This window comes from Prionailurus viverrinus, chromosome A3 (genome assembly GCF_022837055.1).
Source record: "Prionailurus viverrinus isolate Anna chromosome A3, UM_Priviv_1.0, whole genome shotgun sequence".
NCBI lineage: Eukaryota > Metazoa > Chordata > Mammalia > Carnivora > Felidae > Prionailurus > Prionailurus viverrinus.
In genome coordinates, this window is record NC_062563.1 from 86,048,001 (window position 1) to 86,068,705 (window position 20,705).

At 39.9% G+C, this 20,705-nt stretch overlaps 1 protein-coding gene across 1 annotated transcript in view; it reads right to left on the reverse strand.

The window, feature by feature from the left end:
* The window catches only part of PPP3R1 (protein phosphatase 3 regulatory subunit B, alpha), a 68,322-nt gene extending 53,153 nt beyond the window's left edge, over nt 1-15,169 (reverse strand). Inside the window, exon 1 of the mRNA XM_047851306.1 lies at nt 14,722-15,169. Within this exon, the coding sequence (XP_047707262.1) occupies nt 14,722-14,724 (3 nt within the window). The 5' untranslated portion in view covers nt 14,725-15,169. The remainder of the gene's footprint in view (nt 1-14,721) is intronic.
* Nucleotides 15,170-20,705: the final 5,536 nt, after the last annotated feature.

A 20,705-nucleotide genomic window follows, 5' to 3' on the forward strand; every position in this document is an offset into this window, starting at 1 on the left:
ATAAAGCAGCTACAACACTTACATCCCCACCAGCAATGTTATGAGGATTTTGATTTCTCCGTATCCTCACCAACACTTATCTGGTCTTTCTGATTATAGCCATGCTTAGTGGGTATGAAGTGGTATCTCTTTTTTGGTTTTGATTTGCATTTCTCTAGTGATATAGAGCATCTTCTCATGTGCTTATTGGACATGTGTTTATCTTCTCTGGAGAAATGTCTGCTCAAATCCTTTGCTCACTTTTTAGCTGGGTTTTTTATTGTTGAATTGTAAGACTTCTTTATATATTCTAGACAGAAGTCTCTTATTAGTCTATGAATTGTAAAAATTTATCCCATTCAGTGCGTTGTCTTTTCATTTCCTTGATGTTCTTTGAAGCATAAAAGTTAACTTTTATGATGTTCAATTTATTTTTCTTTTGATGTTTGCATTTTTAGAAAGAATTCGCCACCTGTGTTTGTATACTAAGGTTTTTTTTTTTTTGCAACACAGCCATGCTCATTTGTTGTGTATTATCTATAGCTGCTTCAAGCTACAATGGCAGTTTAGTAGTTGCAAAAGACTGTATGGCGCCCACAAAGCCTAAAATATTTACTGTCTGGTCTTTTACTGGAAGTTTTCCAACTTGTTCCTTCACTTGAGGCGGCTGCTGCGCAAGGCAAGTGATATCCTTGGTAAGGAAGCAGAATTTTGATTAGGGTAACCTAGGTACAAAAAATACTTTTGTGAAGAGGCTGACAACACAGGGTTATAGCCATGTATTGGTGAGGGAAGAAATACAGTATTAACATCAGAAACCAGATATAATTTCACTGCCTACAATCCCATCAGTAATCAGTGACTTCTGTTCAGAGCACCAAATAAAATACTGAGCTTGTTTTTATTACATAAGGCCTAGTGATGGATGGTAAGCTAGGGACAATTTATAAGATCTGCCTTGAAGGAAGGTGGTCAAAAGGCACAAAGGTCTTTTGTTGGTATGTAAGAAACCTGGAAAATACAATGGAACTTAAGAAAAAATCTGTAATGAGAGTTGGAACCTAATAAAAAGAGACACTTGAGAAAGTGCTCCCTGCTTTTTTTTCCTTCAGGCATATGCTGGTATATGAAATTGTGGCGGTCCTCTTTGGACAAGTGGACCTTTAATGTGATCTTGACCTATGTCCCTGATGAGACTGGATGAACTGCTGAACCACTCTGTTAACTCTGATTCCGGGCTTCTCATTTTGTGAATTAGTACATTCCTTATTATTTGGGACACATTTAGTTGGGTGGGTATTCTGTTACTTATACCCAACACTCTGATACATTTTCTACTTTGTTAATGAGTACTTAATGGACAGAGGCTGCACAGAAATCAGAATGAAGTGATTATGAAACCCAGATCTGCTAAGAATACTACAGACTAGTTTTTAGTAGTTTGATTTTTCTTTTACACTTTTTTGATGTTTATTTGTGAGAGAGAGAGAGAAAGAGACAGAGTATAGGTGGAGAAGGGGCAGAGAGAGGGAGACACAAAATCTGAAGCAGCCTCCAGGCTCTGAGCTGTGGGGCTCAAGCTCACAAACCACGAGATCATGACCTGAGCGGAAGTCAGACACTTAACCAACTGAGCCACCCTTTAGTAGTTTGATTTTTTAAACTTTAAACAGTATTTTGCACTTTATCAAGCACCTTAATAATTATCTTACTCAGTACCCACAAGAACTCTTAGTCAGTCTGGTGGCCACTTTACAAATAGTGTGTGTGTGTGTGTGTGTGTGTGTGTGTGTGTGTGTGTGTAAATTCAGCATACTCCATTAGAGGTCTTCCAATTTATATCTCAACAGTGTTCCACCACACCATATTATGTTCCACAACATAAAATAAAATTCACTGAAATCAACATAACAACAAAATGACGACAGTCTTCTTTCAGTACTTGTCTGACATTATACAACTTTATTCTAGGAGTAATATGACCAGAATAAAATGTCCAAATAGCTGCTACATGTCAAATTCAAACTGGACAAGCAGAGTGACCAGAAGAAATCTAGCACCTTATAATAGCTCTACTGAAACCTGTGTGTGTGTGCATATACATACACATACACACACAATTGTATTGTATCATCATTTTTTCCTCCATGTGCCTGACTCAATCTATGCTATGGAATCTTTAGAGCTATGTATTTTTTCCTTCATTTTTGTCCCTAACGCTATGTTTGATATATGCAGTGGGCAAACACAGAAGTTTGCTAAATTAAGAAATCAAAGATCTAGAACGGGAGTATCAGTTTATCAGCTGTTCTAGAATACACTTAGTACAAAAATGTTATGGTAAATCAACTTACGTAAACAAAAACACTATTTATAAATTGAGTCTCCTTTATTTATGGAAAAGTCTACTTACCATTTAACAAATGAAATAACATACTCACATCCAACTGATAATTTACTCAGATACACAAAAAAACTCTTGAAGCATAAAAGAAGTCCTGTAACTTTCAGAATCAATAGTATCCTTCAGTAGCTTCCCCACCGTGCTAATGCACTTAAGCATAGGACTTTCAAATACCTCCACAGACCTATACAATAAATATAACTAACCCAGCTGCACCTCTGCTGGCTTCCCAAGCCAGCAAGCAAAGTGTCTATTTACCTATCTACCACTTACACTTATATTCTATGAGAGATACTACAATGGGAACAGGCTTTACAAAGATGAATAAAAATGCATCCCCTGCTTTAGAGGAGGTCACAGTTTAGGGGAGGCATTAAACACAATGAAATATGGTATATACTATTATGAAAGTTACTTACAAATGGCCATTAATTGCCTGAGGGAGTTGGTAAAGTTTTCACCCAATGCCATTGTAACAGGATCTTGATATTTGCCAGAGAAAGGAGAAGCACAGTGTAGATGAAAGAAAAAATATATACAAAGGCACCAATAAGTTAAAAAAAAAAAAAAAAAAGATGAGACACTTGAGAATCAAGTAACCTGACTCGGTTATAGCATAAAGATGGCTAGAAACAATGATCAGAACATGAGTGGCATTCAAAGGAATTTAAAATTTTAATAGAGGAGGTAGCATTGACTTTCAAATAAGGCAGTGACACTGGATTTCCTTTTCAGAAGAAAAACTCTGGTGGCAACTCTGGAAGACAGAATGAAGAAGGAAGAAACTATAGGCAAAAACATCAAAGCATTATGGTGGCTATGGAAATAGTCCACATGAACTATAAATGAAATTCCAACAATGCCAGGGGCAATGGGGATAAAGAAGGTGATTCAAGAGGCATTTGGGGGATTCTAAATGGGAAGACAGGTTTGTTATAACATGATACTGATGCTCCTGAAAAAACTTCATGCTCTTAAAACTACGATTAAAAATAACATGGCTTGGGGCACCTGGGTGACTCAGTCAGTTAAGCGCCTGCCTTTGGCTCAGGTCATGATATCACGGTTTGTGGGTTCAAGCCCTGCATCGGGCTCTGTGCTGACAGCTCGGAGCCTAGAGCCTGCTTCGGATTCTGTGCTTCCCTCTCTCTCTGCCCCTCCCCTGCTCATGTTCTCTCTCTCTCTCTCAAAAATGAATAAACATTAACACAAAAACAAAAACAAAAAAATATCGCTTGGGGCACCTGGCTGGTTCAGTCATTAGAGCATGTGACTCAATCTCAGAGTCATGAGTTCAAGCCCCATGCTCGGCAAAAAGCTTACTTAAAATAAACAAACAAATAAACAAAACGGCTTAAGGAAAACAGTTGGAAGCAGACACTCAAAACCTATGCAATCAGAGTACCAACAAAACCAACAAAAATCCTAATTAAGCATAAAGATGTGCTAACTAATAAGTATGGGACTTTAAAAAAAATTTTTTAATTACATTTATTTATTTTTGAGAGACAGTGTAAGACAGCACACAAGCAAGGTAGGGGCAGAGAGAGGAGACCCAGAATCCAAAGCAGGCTCCAGGCTCCGAGCTGTCAGCACAGAGCCCGAGGCAGGGCATGAACACACGAACCGTGAGATCATGACCTGAGTCGAAGTCGGACGCTTAACTGACTGAGCCACCCAGGCACCCCAGTATGGGACTTTTAAGAGGTACAGATGAGCCTGGGTGGCTCAGTCAGTTAAACATCTGACTTCAGCTCAAGTCATGATCTCACGGTTTGTGGGTTCGAGGCCCCATCGGGCTCTGTGCTGACAGTTCACAGTCTGGATCCTGCTTCAGATTCTGTGTCTCCTCTCTCTCTGCCCCTCCCCCACTTGTGCTCTCTCTCAAAAAAAAGGAAAAAGCATTAAATTTTTTTAAAATAAAGGTACAGATGAAAGTAACAGAAAAAAGTGTTAAGAAGGGGTATCTGAAACTAAGTTATAGAAACAAAAGAAAAATGCACAAACATCTGGAGGAACTGTGCAATAAATTCTTCCAACATAGATAAATGGCCAAACTGAGTCATGAGGAAGAATGTGGGCTGTATGGATAGTATACATTATTCTTTGTTGGCTCACTACTTTTAGCTTTGTTAGTGTGTTTTGGATTCAGCTGTCACTGCTTGATGGCACAAAGTATTAACATGCTGGGAACATTATAAATACGTTTTCCTCTTTATCAGTAATAGTATGTGAACTCAACAGGAATGCCTCAAGTAAGTAACTGAGTAAGTAACAGCCTCCCACCCCCACAGGTCAGGCCACATGTTTCTATGTTCTACTACTCTTAGCACAGGCTGCAACTGAGAACTGCTTAAGACTTTAGTAGTAAAGGGGAGAAGAAGGTATGCCAGGTTTCCGGCCAGGAGTGAATGAATTGATAATTGTTTCCAATAAGAAAAATTAGGGAATAATGGAAGCATGAATAGGAAGACAATAATGAATGTGGTTTTAGTTATGATGAGTTGAGGTGACTTACACACACCTTTATTTAGAGTGAATATCCTATAAGCAGTTAGATCCTCAGACTGAACAGAAAGAATGACGCAGGCTGAAGATATGAATCATCACTACGTAAGAGATGATGAAACTTTGAAAATAAACAAAGAATTTATGCATTCACTCAATTCACCCGTTCAACAAATATTTATTAAATTCTTATAATATGGAGGAATCTATGCTGGCAGCTGGCATAATATAGGAACGTGGTGTGACCTGCCATGGGGGTGGGAGGCTCAGTCACTTACTTGAGGGACTTTTGTGGCATTCCAAACATAGCCGATGCAAAAAGCTCTGACAGTAGTAATAAACAGCAGAATAAACCTAGCATACAATACTTAATAAAACGTAACAAGACCAAGTTGTTGGAGCATAGAGCAAAAGCAGGAACATGGTGAAATAAGCAAAGTAATCAATAAGTAGAACCTATCAAGTCTCTGAGCTATGTTAAGGCTGTGTTAATCCTATGATATATAGGATTTTAAATGGGAAAGTGATACAATCAATACTTAGAGGGCCTTGGACCAAACCCAGATGAAAAGCTAGCAACAAAGATTAAAAATGGTCAGAGACGCAGAACAGCAACTAGCAGAAAATGTCACGGAAGCCAAAAAAGGAAAGAACTCCCAAGAGTTTCCAACAAGTTCCAACGTTACAAAGAAGCCAAGTACAAAGAAAGAAGAACCAAATACATTTAATGAGTACCAATTGGATTACCAGACATTCATTATTGTCACAATTTGAGGTGTTCTTAATTCCCAATTTACACTACTAAATAAGGTCGAGAGCTTATGGTGTTTGTTCAAGGTCACATAGCTAATGAATGGCAGAACCAGAATCCAAATTCAAATCTTTCTAACTCCAAATCTCATGCTGGTAATTAGATTACTGCCAACATAATAACTTTCAGTGAAATGCAGATACGTAATCATTCTAGACCAGTGTTATCTAATAAAACTTTCTGCTCTGCAATGACATAAACATTCTATATCTGCACAAATGTAGTAACCACTAGCCACAAGTAGCCACTAAGTATTTTTAATGTAGCTACTGTGACTAAAGAACTAAATTTATAATTTTATTTTATCTTAATTAATTTTAATTAAAATTTTAATAGTCCCATGTGGCTAGTAATTTGGACATCACAGATCTAGACTGTAGTGTACTGAAAAACAAGAAAATGAGCAAATAGTCAAGAAGTATGACAGAGTGACAGCCAAACAGAAAAGCAGAGCGTAAATGTATCTGTTCATAAATTTCATTATTTCCTTGAAAAAGATTATGAGTTAGTTTATAATTCATAAAATTGTATTTGTTAGGAAAACAGTTTTAACACAAATAGATTTAAAATCACAGATTTCCCTTACTACCTACTCGCACTTTTCTTTCCTGACATTAACAATTTCTATTAAAGACTGCCTTACAAGTAAATAATACCCCAGGATGCTGGCTTACTGCACACCTATAATAGGAGATTGGTTGTGGCATCAGACTCAGGTAGATAGGACAAAAAAAATCAGCCCTAAAACTAGACAGATTAAGGATAAATAAAAGTGCTAACAGACAGCTCCATTAAAGCCAATGGTAGGTTGCTATGCTTCACTACCTTGTACCTAAGTTTTAAAATGCATACCTAATTCTCACACACAAAAATACTCTGTATTATTTACAAAGGACAAAAGAGACCTGGTTAGAGTACAGATAAATTTAATTATGCTACAAAAACAATTCAAAGTATCATCTCACAGAAATGTTTCTTGGGATAGCAACAGATTATCAACACAGCCCTCCTTATGATACACCTAATAATGGGCTTTAACTGACAAAACAAAACTCTGAGGAAGGAACTTGTAAGAACCTACAGTCGCTGCGTTTTCAATGCTAAATTTTAAAAGATTTCTGGGGCGCCCGGGTGGCTCAGTGGGTTAAGCATCCGACTTCGGCTCAGGTCATGATCTCGCGGTCCGTGAGTTCGAGCCCCACATCGGGCTCTGTGCTGACCACTCAGAGCCTGGAGTCTGTTTCAGATTCTGTGTCTCCCTCTCTCTCTGACCCTCCCCCGTTCATGCTCTGTCTCTCTCTGTCTCAAAAATAAACGCTAAAAAAAATAATAAATTTAAAAAAATAAATAAAAGATTTCTTATAGAAATCTTCAAGTGTTAAAAACATTTTTATAGTACAAGATTATCAAAACCAAAGACAAACCCAAAAACATACAGTAATCACATCTCGAAATTTACTCCTGTGCCAGATCTACACATTAACTGTCAACTCATAATCACAAAAAGGGTATGGGAGTTCAAGGAGAAAATTCAGAAAAGAGAGTAGATGTGGGCTGCTGAAGAGAAGGTTTATTTGGAAGTATAAAAGTGAGGAAGTAATTTTAATCTGGCAAACTTGAAATAAAATACATGCTTTATAGACTACATTTTGGAGGTCATTTTCTTGTTTTAATTAAAAAAAAAAATGTTATCCTGGGGCACCTTGGTGCCTCAGTTGGTTAAGCATCCAATTCTTGGTTTCAGCTCAGGTCATGGTCTCACGGTTTGTGAGTTCAAGCCCCACGTCAGGCTCTGTGCTGATGGCATAGAGTCTGCCTGGGATTCTCTGGCTCTGGCTCTCTCTGCCCCTCCCCTGCTCACTCTCTCTCAAAAATAAAGTTAAAAAAAAAAAAAGAAAGAAAGAAATTGTTACCCATTTAGTTAATGCTTAACAAGGTGATAAGTAGAAAAAATAAGTACCAAAAAATGTTCTGGTAAAATATTTTCTCACAGGGCCTGGCTAGCTCAGTCAGAACATATGCTCTTGATCTCAGGGTTGTGAGTTCAATTCACACTGTGTGTAGAGATTACTTTCAACCTCAATCATTACAAAATCGCTGATTAAAAAACTACACTGAATTGTTTTTGAGTCAGTGCTTAACTGAAATACAGTTAAAAACCTTGGAATGACATTGTAAGGAGTAACTAGACCATGGTATCATTAAAATCTCTTTAATTATGAAATAGTAATAAATCCATACACTGCCGTGGGTTGAAAAAAATACCAAAAAGCTCCATTTTGGAAAAGTATACAAGAAACTTAACAGTGATCAATACAAGCAAAAGAGGTGCCCAGAAAAGGCTCACTTGCCATTTATACCTTTCAGTATAATTTGAATTTTTAAGCAAATGTATTAATAGTGTCCTTAGAACTTTAAAAAAAATTAAGAATATCAATCTACAACTAGATATAGCCCTTATATAAAATCTGAACTCAGAAAAATGGTTCCTTTTAGACCTATGTAATTTCATCAGAAGTTATTAAAACAAAGGCTGACAGGTGCGCCCGGGTAGCTCAGTCGGTTGAGCTTCTGATTCTTGATTTTTGGCTCAGGTCATGATCTCACAATTCGTGAGATAGAGTCCCATGTTAGGCTCCATGCCATCATTGCAGATGGGGCCTCCTTGGGATTCTCTCTCCCTCTCTCTCTGTCCCTCCCCTGCTCGTGCACTGACACACTCCTCTCTCTCTCTCCCTCTGAAAATAAATAAACTTCAAAAAAAAAAAAAAAAAAGACTGACAAAGTACTAACCTCTTTTCTTGTTAATACTCCAATTTCCTAGATCCATTCCCTAGGTCACCGACTCACTGGTGCTCTCTCCTGGGTCCACTTACTATTTAACAACATTTACTTAATACCCTATTAACTGCATATCAAATCTCCCCAAATAAGTATTATAATCCTTTTCCATACTCCTCACCCTCAATCTCACCCCATTTGCCTAGCCTTAATCTCAACTTCAGATGATCTTGCCTCAAACTATCTCAAATTACTGAGATGATTTAGGTCATACCACATGAACTCCATTATTAAAACAAATCTGTTGCCATGGCCTACTTTCCTCACTCTGATTTTTTTCCCCTCTTTTGATGTCCCTCCTTTCCCTTTATCCCTCCCCTCTTCTTTCTGCCACTTCTAGGACTCATTCCATTAATCATCCTTTCTTAGAGCTCCCTCACCTGGCTTCTCTTCTAATTCTAAAGAATACCAACATCTGCTATCCTAAATAGAATACATCCCAACTGTAAACCACTGAAATTAACTTTTCTTTGTCCTTTTTTTCATAAATGTCTCAAAAAAGGAACACTCATTGCCTCCATGGTCTCATCAGCACTTACTCCTTTATGCCACTTACTCATTTACATATTCCTTCTAACACTACTTAATATCTGGTATATACCAAGTATCTGTAATCTTAAAGACAAGGCCTCTGCATTCTTAGAGTTTACATTTCCTTACAATCTTATTTTCATCACCCAGATTTTAACTGAAGTTACTTAGAGATTATGACCTCTATTAACAGTTTTATTAGCACTCCCTTAATCTCCTTTTCCTATACCTCCTAGGCAGAGAATGTGCATTTCTGACAAGATCCCAGATGATGTTGATGCAGCTAGTTCAAGATCCACGTACGTACTAAGAATCACTGTTCTAACATATGTTACCTCTTCCTACCTTTAGAATACCAAGCTTCTTCTATCCTAGACCATGATATCTATGTGGCAGGCAGTGTTAATGTTTCACAGCACTGTATCCTAACGAACTTAGAATCTTGCAACATGGCATTCCAAGCATTGATTACCAAATGAGGAGAGAACACTAGAGATAAAACAAGTCATACCAACAAACTGGAAGTTTCTTGAGGACAGGGACAGCATTTCTCATATACCCCTAGAATATGAAGAACTGAATCTTACCCTAGTAGGTGTTCAATAAATATTTGCTGAACGGATACCACTATCATCTATCCAGTCACCCAAGCCAGAAGCCACACATGGTTCATCCCTTTCCTTACCCACAATCCAACAGTCACCAAGTCCTATCTTCTGCTCCTAAAATGTCTCATACTTGGTCTCTCCTCTCCATTTGCACTGCTCCTACATTCTTTTTGAGTCCTTACTTCTCACATGAATTACTGTAATAATTTCTTAATTGGTCCCCGTACCTATATTCTTTTATTCTACTTTATTATCCACACGGCTACCAGACTAATCTCTCTAAAAAAGTAAATGAGACAATGTCATTCTTAAAAATAATAGCTTCCCACTGGCTTTAGGGAAAAAAATGTTAACTCCTTCATATGATATGCAAGCCCCTCTATGGTCTTGCCTCAATCTACCTGACCACCCTCTTTCTCCTTTCCACCCTAATCCTCTACCCTCCAACCAGGCTAAACAGGCTTGCATATCTTATGGCTTTAAACATAATACTCTAAGCAGACCACCTCTCCCACTGGCTAAATACGCATCCTTTGACTCTGCTCAGACACCATCTCTCCCAGGAAGCTTCCTCTGAGGGACATTCATCTCATTGCCTCATCCTCATCCCAGTTTAGATTAAGCCTCTCCCCTGCCATATATTTTTACTTAAAGATTTTAAAGTAATCTCTACACCCAGTGTGGGGCTCAAACTACAACCTGGAGATCAAGAGTCACATGCTCCACTGACTGACGCAGCTGGGTACCCCTCCCCTGCTATGTACTCTTAAGCATCCCCAACTTTAGTTTGTTAATAGCACGTCACCATGCATAATTGTCTTGTTTATTCCACTTGATTAAGTTCCTTGGAAATTACAATTATGTCTTATGTTTATACAGCCAGTATGAGGTATGTCAACAAATACTCAACTAAAATTTAAATAAAAACATTCCTTGCTATTTTCTAAATAGTTGCTCTGCAAAGTTAGCATATTTCAGAATTACCTAAAAAGCTATAAAATCTAGACTGCTTGGTCCCATCCCTAGAGTTTTGAATTCAGCTGGTCCAGACTAGGGCCTGACAAATTCCCAGATGATGCTACTGGCCCAAGAACCACATTTTGAATACTAGTGTTCCAAATATATGTTTTCTCTTCCTTTCTCCAAGATTTAAAGAGTCTTTTCCTTGATGCCTCCAACTCTGCCTACTGCAATCTTAATAACCTTTTTAATCCCAGCTCAATTGTCACCTGATTCATAAAACTTTCCCTATCCCAGAAGAAACTGATCTTGCTCTTTCCTCAATTTCTATCAGGCTTTGTATTATTCATATAACTAGAGCTAACTTTTCACACCTACTAGCATTGTCTACTGTTATAGGCGAAAATGACAGTAAGAAACCTGCCTTAATCATTTTAACATCCTCAACAACCAAGCACAGTAACCAATGAACATGAGACAAAATCTACAAGTACTCGTGATATGAATGAATCCTGTTGCTTGCCCAGACTCTGGGCCCATGGTCAGTCTGACTCACTTAATCCTCCTTGCCCAAGCTGACTTCCTTATACTGCCTTGTACTTTTGCTTGCCTTACTACCTATGACAGATGCTTCAACCTTCCCGCACTTGTCTGTCCCTTGCACTGCTTTGCCAACTGACCCTTAGCTTCTTTACCTTGCAATCTGCACCTTTTCAATTTTCTCATCCACTGTGGGACATAATGAGCAGAGAAATTTTCTCCTCATGACTGATGTCAGTTTTAATTCTGCTGACCATAAGACAGGTTGCTTGCTTTGCTGTTGAAGTAGCCTTTGTCACAGAATTAGAGTATGTCGTGTGCAACTCTAAGTGCAGGTATCGTAGACAGCAATAAATGTTTTAAGTTCTATTTATACATTGTAGAGATGATTTTAATAAGTTTAAAAACACAACAATAGGGGCACCTAGGTGGCTCAGTCGTTTGAGCGTCTGACTATTGATATCGAGTCAGGTTGTGATCTCATGGTAGTAAGATCAAGCCCCTAGTGGGGCTCCATGCTGACAGTGGTCCTGCTTGGGATTCTCTCTCTCCCCCTCTACCCTGCTCTTTCTCTCTCTCTCTCAAATAAATTAACATTTTTAAAAAACACAGAGATATAAAAAGGTCATTTACAAGATTTAAGGTTTCCCAAGAAACAAAATTTAAAAGAAAAGCCAATTACTTATGCACTATATTCATATATGCATCCAAAATAAAATCCTATTTTTAAATTATCCTAAGTACATGGTAAGAAAAACTATTTCTGATACATGAAAAGTTAACGAAGTTTCTAAAAATGCCCTTAAAAATTTACTCCTCCAAAAACTTTTCAATCCCACTGACCTAAACACTCTATTTTATCATTTAATTCTTTTTACATTCCTCTGCATGCCATTAACACTGAAGTACTCTATTTAAATACACATGCCCACCTATAGAAAAAATGGTGAAGTTATCTATTTATGTATTTCTATAAACAGATATTTATTTTACCATAGACAATTGACCAGTAAGGGAAAATTCCTAGAAGCACAGTACTCAAGTGTGTGTGTGTTGTGTATATAAAATCTTCATCCCGCCTGGATGCTCAACAGTTTAAAATTCAAAAAGAGGTGAAGGGAGGGAAAGACTGAACTCTTAGGCAAAGAAGAAATAAAGTATATTTAATGTAGCAACTAAAATAAATACCTGTCAGAAAAGATTGTTGATAGGTTCAATCCAATCTTTTTACCTTCCCCTTACTTGAATTAATCAGTGATATTTATAAGTTAATTCCTAAATTAAAACCCACTGACAAAACTGTAAACAGGTTCATGATACTCAGTAAGAGTTATAATAAAGTTTTCCAAAGGGAGTGAAAATTTTCAGAACTTTATACTCCATTAACTAGAACAGTGAACCAGATCACTCCAAAGCCCAATTTATTTGAGCTAATTAATATCCTATATAGCAGAATTCAGCTATAGGTATCGTCTTGACACTTTCAAACCAGTGCTACTACATTCAACAGACCAAAATAATCCTAAAGTTGGGAGGCCTCTGTCACAACAAATTAACTAGGTCTTGAAATGGAATTGAGAGAATGGCAGACTAAAAGAACCAAGAGTAAATCAGGAAATAAATACCAAAGAGGAAACTAGAAAGAGGGAAATAATCACCTATAAGAAAACATCATAAAATAAATCTTAAAATTTTTAAAGATAAGAAAACACTGAGTACCAGGAAAGTAAATTTAAGAACAAAAAAAGGGGGAGAGGAGGTTCCTGAGGGGACACACTACAGAAAACAAGCAAGCAAGCAAGCAAACTACTTGGAAAACAGCGCATTCTGATATATAATATACAAGCAACAAAAAGTTGGATCGTTATTCCTCACAATGAAATGCAGGTAAAAACATTCACTGCAATGGCCAAAGATCTTCAAGATCCTGACCGTCAAGTAAAATATATGTATAAGGAAGTGGTATTAAAGCACTAAAGTGCAATTCCTAACTCCAAAAAACTATGGCAACAAAAAGACTGCTCTATGAAGGGCCTTGATCTAAGCTGCTTTCTGTAGTAGTCTGGAAAAACCTAAGTTTCGTAACTTTGACGGCCAAAGTTGTCTCTGAGCAGCCTCCCAAGTTGACAGGGAAAATTTTCCTCTATATATCAAAATCACTAACCATTTATTAAGTCTGTTCTTAATCTGGATTTTAAGTACACTGAAAAGTGCACTTAATCTTTTGCCCTGTATTTTCAATAAAAGCTGACTTGAATTTTCTAGTTTCACTCTGTCCCCTCACAATCACACCAAACTGATGTTTAGTTGCAATCAACTGAATTTCTCTCTTCACTAATCCACCACTCTATTTTCAAATACTTGATTTCTACATACGGGGTGAAACACAATACAAGAAACTACCCAACGTCCAACAATCGGTCTAAAAATCTTCTGACAACTGTTTGAAGACTTCTAGAAAAAGCGTAGCCACCAAATTCCATGTTTGAATATCTTACATGGAAAAGCACTGCGAACTTTAACTACTACGTATACAGTTCGTGATTGCAAAGAGGAAACTACCGCGGCTACCCGGAGCAAGAGAACCGGTAAGGTAACAGGCTAAAAGGGCGTCGTTGATTTCTTGGCCACGGTGACAGAGGCGGGAGACACACCCCTAGCGTCGGTTTGAAACACTACAGCAATGAATTCTACCTAGGGATTAATGTGAGGGTAAGGAAAGACAAATTTAAATCGCCATGATTCAAAAACAACCACCACGAGAGAGAGAGACTTACGACGGTAACAAAGAAAACGAAAAACCCTTGACAGTAAGGAAGCTTTAAAAACAAGTATCTCCATTTATCAAAGACCGAGCAGGACTACGTTTTCATGAATATACACCTTGGACCTTTCCGGTTCGCCAGTGCAAAGAGAAAAGCAGCAGCGAAAGGAGCCCCATAAGGCTGCAAACAGCAGCAAAATACTAACAGAAAAGGGGAGAAGTGGCAGGATTCCTGCCAAGGCTCACTGTTTGAAAATGGAGTGGGATAAAGAACAGCTCTGGAGAGAAAGTGGGTCTTACATAAAAAGCCATTTACCACATACTATTTCCCCAGGATTCTGGAATATGCCAGAACTTGAAGGAGCGAGTCGGGGGCGGGGGGGGGGGGGGTGGTGAAAGGGGGTCTCCACGTGGAGGAGGGTCCTGAGGGAAGTAACGCGGGGCGACGAAGGGCCAGGACCAGGCCCATGGGCCGGGAGGAGGGGGTCGAGGCCCGGACGGACTCCAGACGACCGCGGGGGGTAGGGGCGGAGGGGCGCCCCGCAGAGGCTGGGGGGTGGCCCTGTCAAGCAGCCGGCCCACCGCCCCCCGCCAGCCGCCAACGCACCCGGGCCGCTGAGGGCTCTCTCGGACCCGCCGCGGCACCAGCCTGCCTGGGTCTCTCGAATTTTCCACCGGGGGAAGCCGGCCGGGGGCGTCGGGGCTCGCCCCCGCCCCCGTCCCTGAAAGCGGCGAGCGGAGGAGAGATGGTGCATAGGGGAAGCAAAGGTCTCACCATTTTGCTGGGTAGTCGGCGGCTGGCGCGGGGGGAGAAGAGTGTCGGCGTTCAGAAGGGCTCCCGCAGGAAGCGGCGGCGGCCCAGCTGGGCTGGGGCGGCTGCGGCCCTCGGGACGCCCGAGGGGAGGGGAGGCGGCGCCGCGGGGCCCGCGCCGGCCGGGTGACTGGGCACGCGGGAGCGGGCGGGGAAGAAAAGAAATTAAGGTCGAGATTCAGAGACGGAGAGAGCGGGGAGGAGAGATGGCGAAAAAGGGGAGAGACAGAGAAGCAGAGAGGAGGGGAAGAAGGGGGAGAGGGGGCCAGGCGGCTCGAGGGCTGCAACCTAAACTCGCGCGGGAGCCGTGACGGACTCACTGCAGTGGCTCGCGCTGACCCGCAACCTCAAGGCACGAAAAAGGGGGAGGGCGGAGAGGGAGGGGAAAGCGGAGCGCAGCAGGGCGGAGGGCGGGGGCGCGCGCGGAGCCGGCGGCGGGGGCGGGGCTTCCGCGAGCGGCGCACATCCGGGAACCCGCGAGCCGGCTCGGCGGTGGCCGCCGGGGTGCTCTGGCGAGCTCTGGTTGGGGAGAGCGGAGCGTGCGACCACGTACTCCCCTCCGCCTGCCGCTCTTTGCGCGCGGTGCGGGGGGAGGACGGGGGCGCGGACGTCGGTGACGTCGCGTGGCGGAGCCCTTCCTGTCATGTGGCTGGAGGCGGGCAGGTGGGGGGGAGGCTGGGTCGGGAGGAGGAGGAAATGCAAGGGTACAGTGAGAGGGAGGAAATGCAAGGGGTGCGCGAACTCCGGGAGAAGGCGTACTTGGATCCAGGAGTAGGATCCTCGTGGGGGAGGAGGAGCAGATGAGCGGCCTTAAGGTGTCAGAGCCACCCAGACACTGCACCAAAAAAAAAAAAACAAACAAAAACAAAAACCCGAAAGAAAGAAAAAAAGAATCCAAGCCCTAGAGGGAATCGGTTTACTCGGGAATACTTTATTTATCAGTGTACCGGTTTGGACCCACTACAAAATTGCTCGGCCCATCTAGAGTGTTGTCACCCCGGTGCAGCACCCGCAGGCCCACACCCCAGTATGAGCTGGCAGGGTCAGGAGCCAGGTTGGAAAGACAGGGAACAAGAGCCAAAGCTGACTACAGCTTGAGGCTTGGGGAGCCGTAAGACAGCCGAGTAGAAGGACTGCTTCCCACTCCCGCGAAGACTTCCTCACCCAGCTCTGTGGTTTCCTTAAACCCTCCAAGCTGCCGTTTGACGGGGTGCCCAGTGTTTGTTTTTGAAACACGTTCGCAGATAGATCGCCCACTTATCCCTTTTGTAGGACTATATCGACTTTGGTGAATATTACCATTCCCAGAAAATTCAGACTTTAATGGAAAATGGAGTATTGAAGAGCATAAGGAGGAAAGTAATGTGGGGCGGGGGGAAGCAGATAGGAGAGTTGTGATAAGGATAGTGAGGAATACATTTTGCAACTATTTTAACCATTTATTCCTTTTCAAATCCTTGATAATCTTGTGCTTTATGTGTGTCAAAGAGAGGGAGAGAATGTTTTCTGAGTGGTCAGAAACATCTTACAAATCCTTTGAGTAGTTTAATAAAAAGCCATAGTGTTTTTAAGAGCAGTCTGTTGAAGTTCCTCACATGAGTGTTATTCTTTGGTAATTATTTTTCCATGATAAGCCTGCATCTTTTTTAAGAGGCTTGGTGGCATGCCATAGGTCTGTGTCTCTTTCTTTCCTAGAGATAATTTCTGTGTCCGGATGAATAAAGAAAAGTAAGACTGGTAACAAGTTGTCTCATACAGTGAATGTATCAAGGAAAGGCCAAGAAATGACACTACTTCTGCTACTTAAGTTTCTTATATATGTTTCTTATATAGTGTTTAGATACTAATATGTTCTAAAACAGAGAAAAGCCCCTAAGCTAAAATGTATATCATTTATGTTTTTAGGTATATTATTTTAGTTTATCATGAAATTAAGACATACTCATTTTTTAATTTTTTTTAATTATTTTTTAAATGTTTATTTATTTTTGAGAGAGAGACAGAGTGCAAGCAGGGGAGGAGCACAGAGAGAGGGAGACAGAATTCGAAGCAAGCTCCAGGCTCCGAGCTGTCAGCAGAGCCAGATGTGGGGCTCGAACCCACCAGATGTGAGATCATGACCTGAGCCAAAGTCGAATGTCCAACCAACTGAGCCACCCAGGCACCCCACATGCACATTTTTTTTAAGTACCATATAAAAAAATTCCTCCTCCTCAAGTCTCTTAGAGACAATCACTATAACTGCATTTATTTGTGTCTATGTCCTTCGGACATAGTCAATGAAAACCAAATTACAATTTTGACTGAGGATTAAATACTAAGAAGGCATTTGACTTATATTGGAGGCAGTAGATTTAGAGTAACCCATAATTTTGTGAAAATATGAACCAATTTAGACTACAATCATTCAACAAGTGTGTATTGTGAACCTAAATCAGAAATTGAAAGCTAGGCACTGTGAAAGATAGGTCAGCCTCTGTTACTGACCATAGCAAGAGACACAAGGGCCATGTCTACTTGCTCTTTCTCATCCTACAAATCTCCCAGATTCACCACTTACATTCTCTCAGCTTTGTGTATACTGCACACAATATAGGCATGTAGCAGGCTGCATTTCTAACACTGAAATTAATTAGTCCATTCTGAATTCATGGAGAGAGGTAAACCTAAAATGTGCCTTTAACACACAAGTTTTTACCCTAAGGTAAAAAAATGAAAGTATGATAGTCATTCTCCTTGTCTCTTTCTATTAAGTTTTGGTGTAAAGCTTAATATGGGAGGGTGGGGAAGGGAGAACGGGGAGGTACCAAATGGTCCCCTTACTTGATTTTAGATAACTAGGTAAGTAAAATACAAAGGACATATTTAACAAGTGGATATTTTTCCTGGAAAACTTAGCAACCAAAAGATGATTGTTGGGGAGTACTATGTCAGGTAAGTTGGAGGGAGACACAAGACAGAGATCCTAATTACAAAAACAGTAACAGCTTTGCATGAGGTAATTAGAAGTACTAATGGCAGAGGAAAGGAAGGGGTAAATACGAAAGACGTGAAGCAAGAATGCACAGACTATGCAATTTAGTGGATGTAGGCAACAAGGAGAGGAAGAAATAAAAGATGATCATTTTACTTTGGATGACAAAAAATAATGTCATTATTAAGAGAAACAGAGAAATCAGAAGTTTAGTTGCTGAGTGGAGAGGGATGAGTTTGGATTTAAGAATGCTAAGTTTGAGTTGCTGATGAGAGATCCCAGTGGAAGCACCAGGTGGGAGCTGGAAAAGCAGGTTAGAAGGGAGTAGAGATGTGGGAATCAACCTAAAAACAGGTTGAAAGTGAAATCTTCAAATTTTCTCCTAGAGATAGAGAAAAGAAAGGACCCACAGATAGTAATAAACTGCTAAGCAGAGAGCAAATTAAAGGGAAAGGAAGTTTTAAGAAAGAGTAATGTTTATAGTCCTATTTGACCATAGGCAGCCTCAGGTGTCAGTGCCTCCACAAGTATCTTTCAAGAAGTTAGAAATGTCACAGGAAATTGTATGTGTAGACTTTCCAGATCATTGTGATATCCAGAAATATGCCTTATTCTTAAAGGACTGACCACTGTCCTTTATTCATATATAAGATTTAAGGGTGGCAGGAGAAACAAATTACCATTCCTGTAGTTAAGATATTCCAGTGCAATATTACCCCAATGCATCCACACTTTTATTCATGATTGTACTGACTAATGTCAACTAGATACTGTGTTTAATTTTATACTTAGATATAGGAAGAAAATGCCAATTAAGAAGGAGAGTTAAAACGACTCGAAAGTAATGTCTGTTTCTTTTTAGTACACATTTATTGTTAATGCAGGTTTAGAGGAAATGTCTACCACTCCTCCCAGATAAAACATGTATGCCCCAGTTCAAGAATCCCAGATTTAAGAATATTTTGTACCTTTTGCCAGCTACTTCCACACCATAAAATTAATTACCTGTCAGTGGGAACTGAGGTTGCATGGGGAATATATTGTTTCCTTTTTTTGTACCGAAGAAAGAGCAGGATGCCAGCTCACCGCTTGCTCAAGGGTGTGGTTGAGGAAAAGTTCCTCAGCACCTGAGATGGCAGGCAAGTGGCTGGTTCCCTTCTTGTTAAGCAGCAGAGGTATGAGCCAAGGATTCTAAATTCCATCTTGGAAACTCATTTCTCCGTGGAAACCCATTTTACAAAGAGTTTTGTAAACAATGGACTTTCTGCAAAAGCCTATTTAAATGATAATGTAGCTGAAACTCTGTGTATTTGCTATTAAAAACATAATGGTAGAAAAACAATGCTCATAATACATAGCTTCATGAATTAATGAGTTTGGGGAAAATGTATATCAATTACTGGATGGAATTTAAAAATTTTTAAGCATAAAACACTTTAAATTATGGATTATGTGCAACTTTTCTAATTCTCATAAGAATTAACAACATTGAATTTGTTCAAAATAAAACTCATTTAATTTTCAGATGAAACACAAATCAGAAATATTTTTAAATTTGGAAAAGTTTCCCAAAATTATGTGATTAACTGGTTATGTAAGTTATTTTTATATTATATACTGGGCCAAAAAGAAAAGGGGATAAAAGTCTTTCTGAAATGTGTTCCTAGGGGCGCCTGGGTGGCGCAGCCGGTTAAGCGTCCGACTTCAGCCAGGTCACGATCTCGCGGTCCGTGAGTTCGAGCCCCGCGTCAGGCTCTGGGCTGATGGCTCGGAGCCTGGAGCCTGTTTCCGATTCTGTGTCTCCCTCTCTCTCTGCCCCTCCCCCGTTCGTGCTCTGTCTCTCTCTGTCCCAAAAATAAATAAATAAAAAAACGTTGAAAAAAAAAATTTGAAATGTGTTCCTAAACTTCCTGAATCCACATCTAAATCTCTGTGTTAGAGGAATATCCCACAGTACTTTTAGAGGCTGTCTGTTAACACTCTTCATATAATGAGCAATTCTTTTTGTGTGCTGGTCATTTTTCCAGATGATAAGTATGTTAGAATTAGGTTGTTATCTGCATAAAGATGAATGTTGAAACCATGAGATAGAGGACAGAAATCAGAGAACATAGAAGCAATAGAGCACTACCAAGGCAGAACCAAAGGTAGCATCCACATTTAAGTAGTGGAGGGAGAAGGAAGTGACAGAAAAGATAATGGACTTGGCTAAGGGCAGGAGACGCAGCAAGGATGCCCAGGAAGCTGAAGAAGAGGAGTTCACGATGAAAAGGATGGTCCAGCAGCATGTCAAATAGGACTAAGACAGATAGAAAAGTTCAGGCCGTTGGTATACACCTGGACGTATCTGTTGAGATATGGTGTATAACCCTTAGCCTGAGAACCACCTTTAATGCTATTCTTCCAGGAAATGTAAGAGTAACCAAAAAGGCATATTGTGAAGAAAAATACTCGTGGAAGGAAATATATCCAATACAGTGTTGTAAACTGTGAATATTCAGTAAATGAGCCATACCTACATATTCAAGACTGTCACTAAAATTAATCAATATGCTTTTAAAAATAATTTGGTCTTCTGAAAAAAGTTTATAAACATGTAGAAGATATGCAAAATTTAGAATACTGTAAATAGAACTCATTGGTTCTACATAATTGGCAAATTGTGCTAGTGCTAAAATTTTCAAGGCCACAGCTGGAAATTGCAATGTAGATATATTTTATGAATTTTGTTAGAATGAGGAAGGTGATTGTATTTCTAAGAAATAGAAGAAAATATTTTACTTAAAAATTGTATATTTTAGACTAAGGATGAAATGTTTGGTAAATGAGTTTTCCTCAGCAAATTCTACATTTATTTTTTTTTTTTTTAATTTTTTTTTTTTCCGAACGTTTTATTTATTTTTGGGACAGAGAGAGACAGAGCATGAACGGGGGAGGGGCAGAGAGAGAGGGAGACAAGAATCGGAAACAGGCT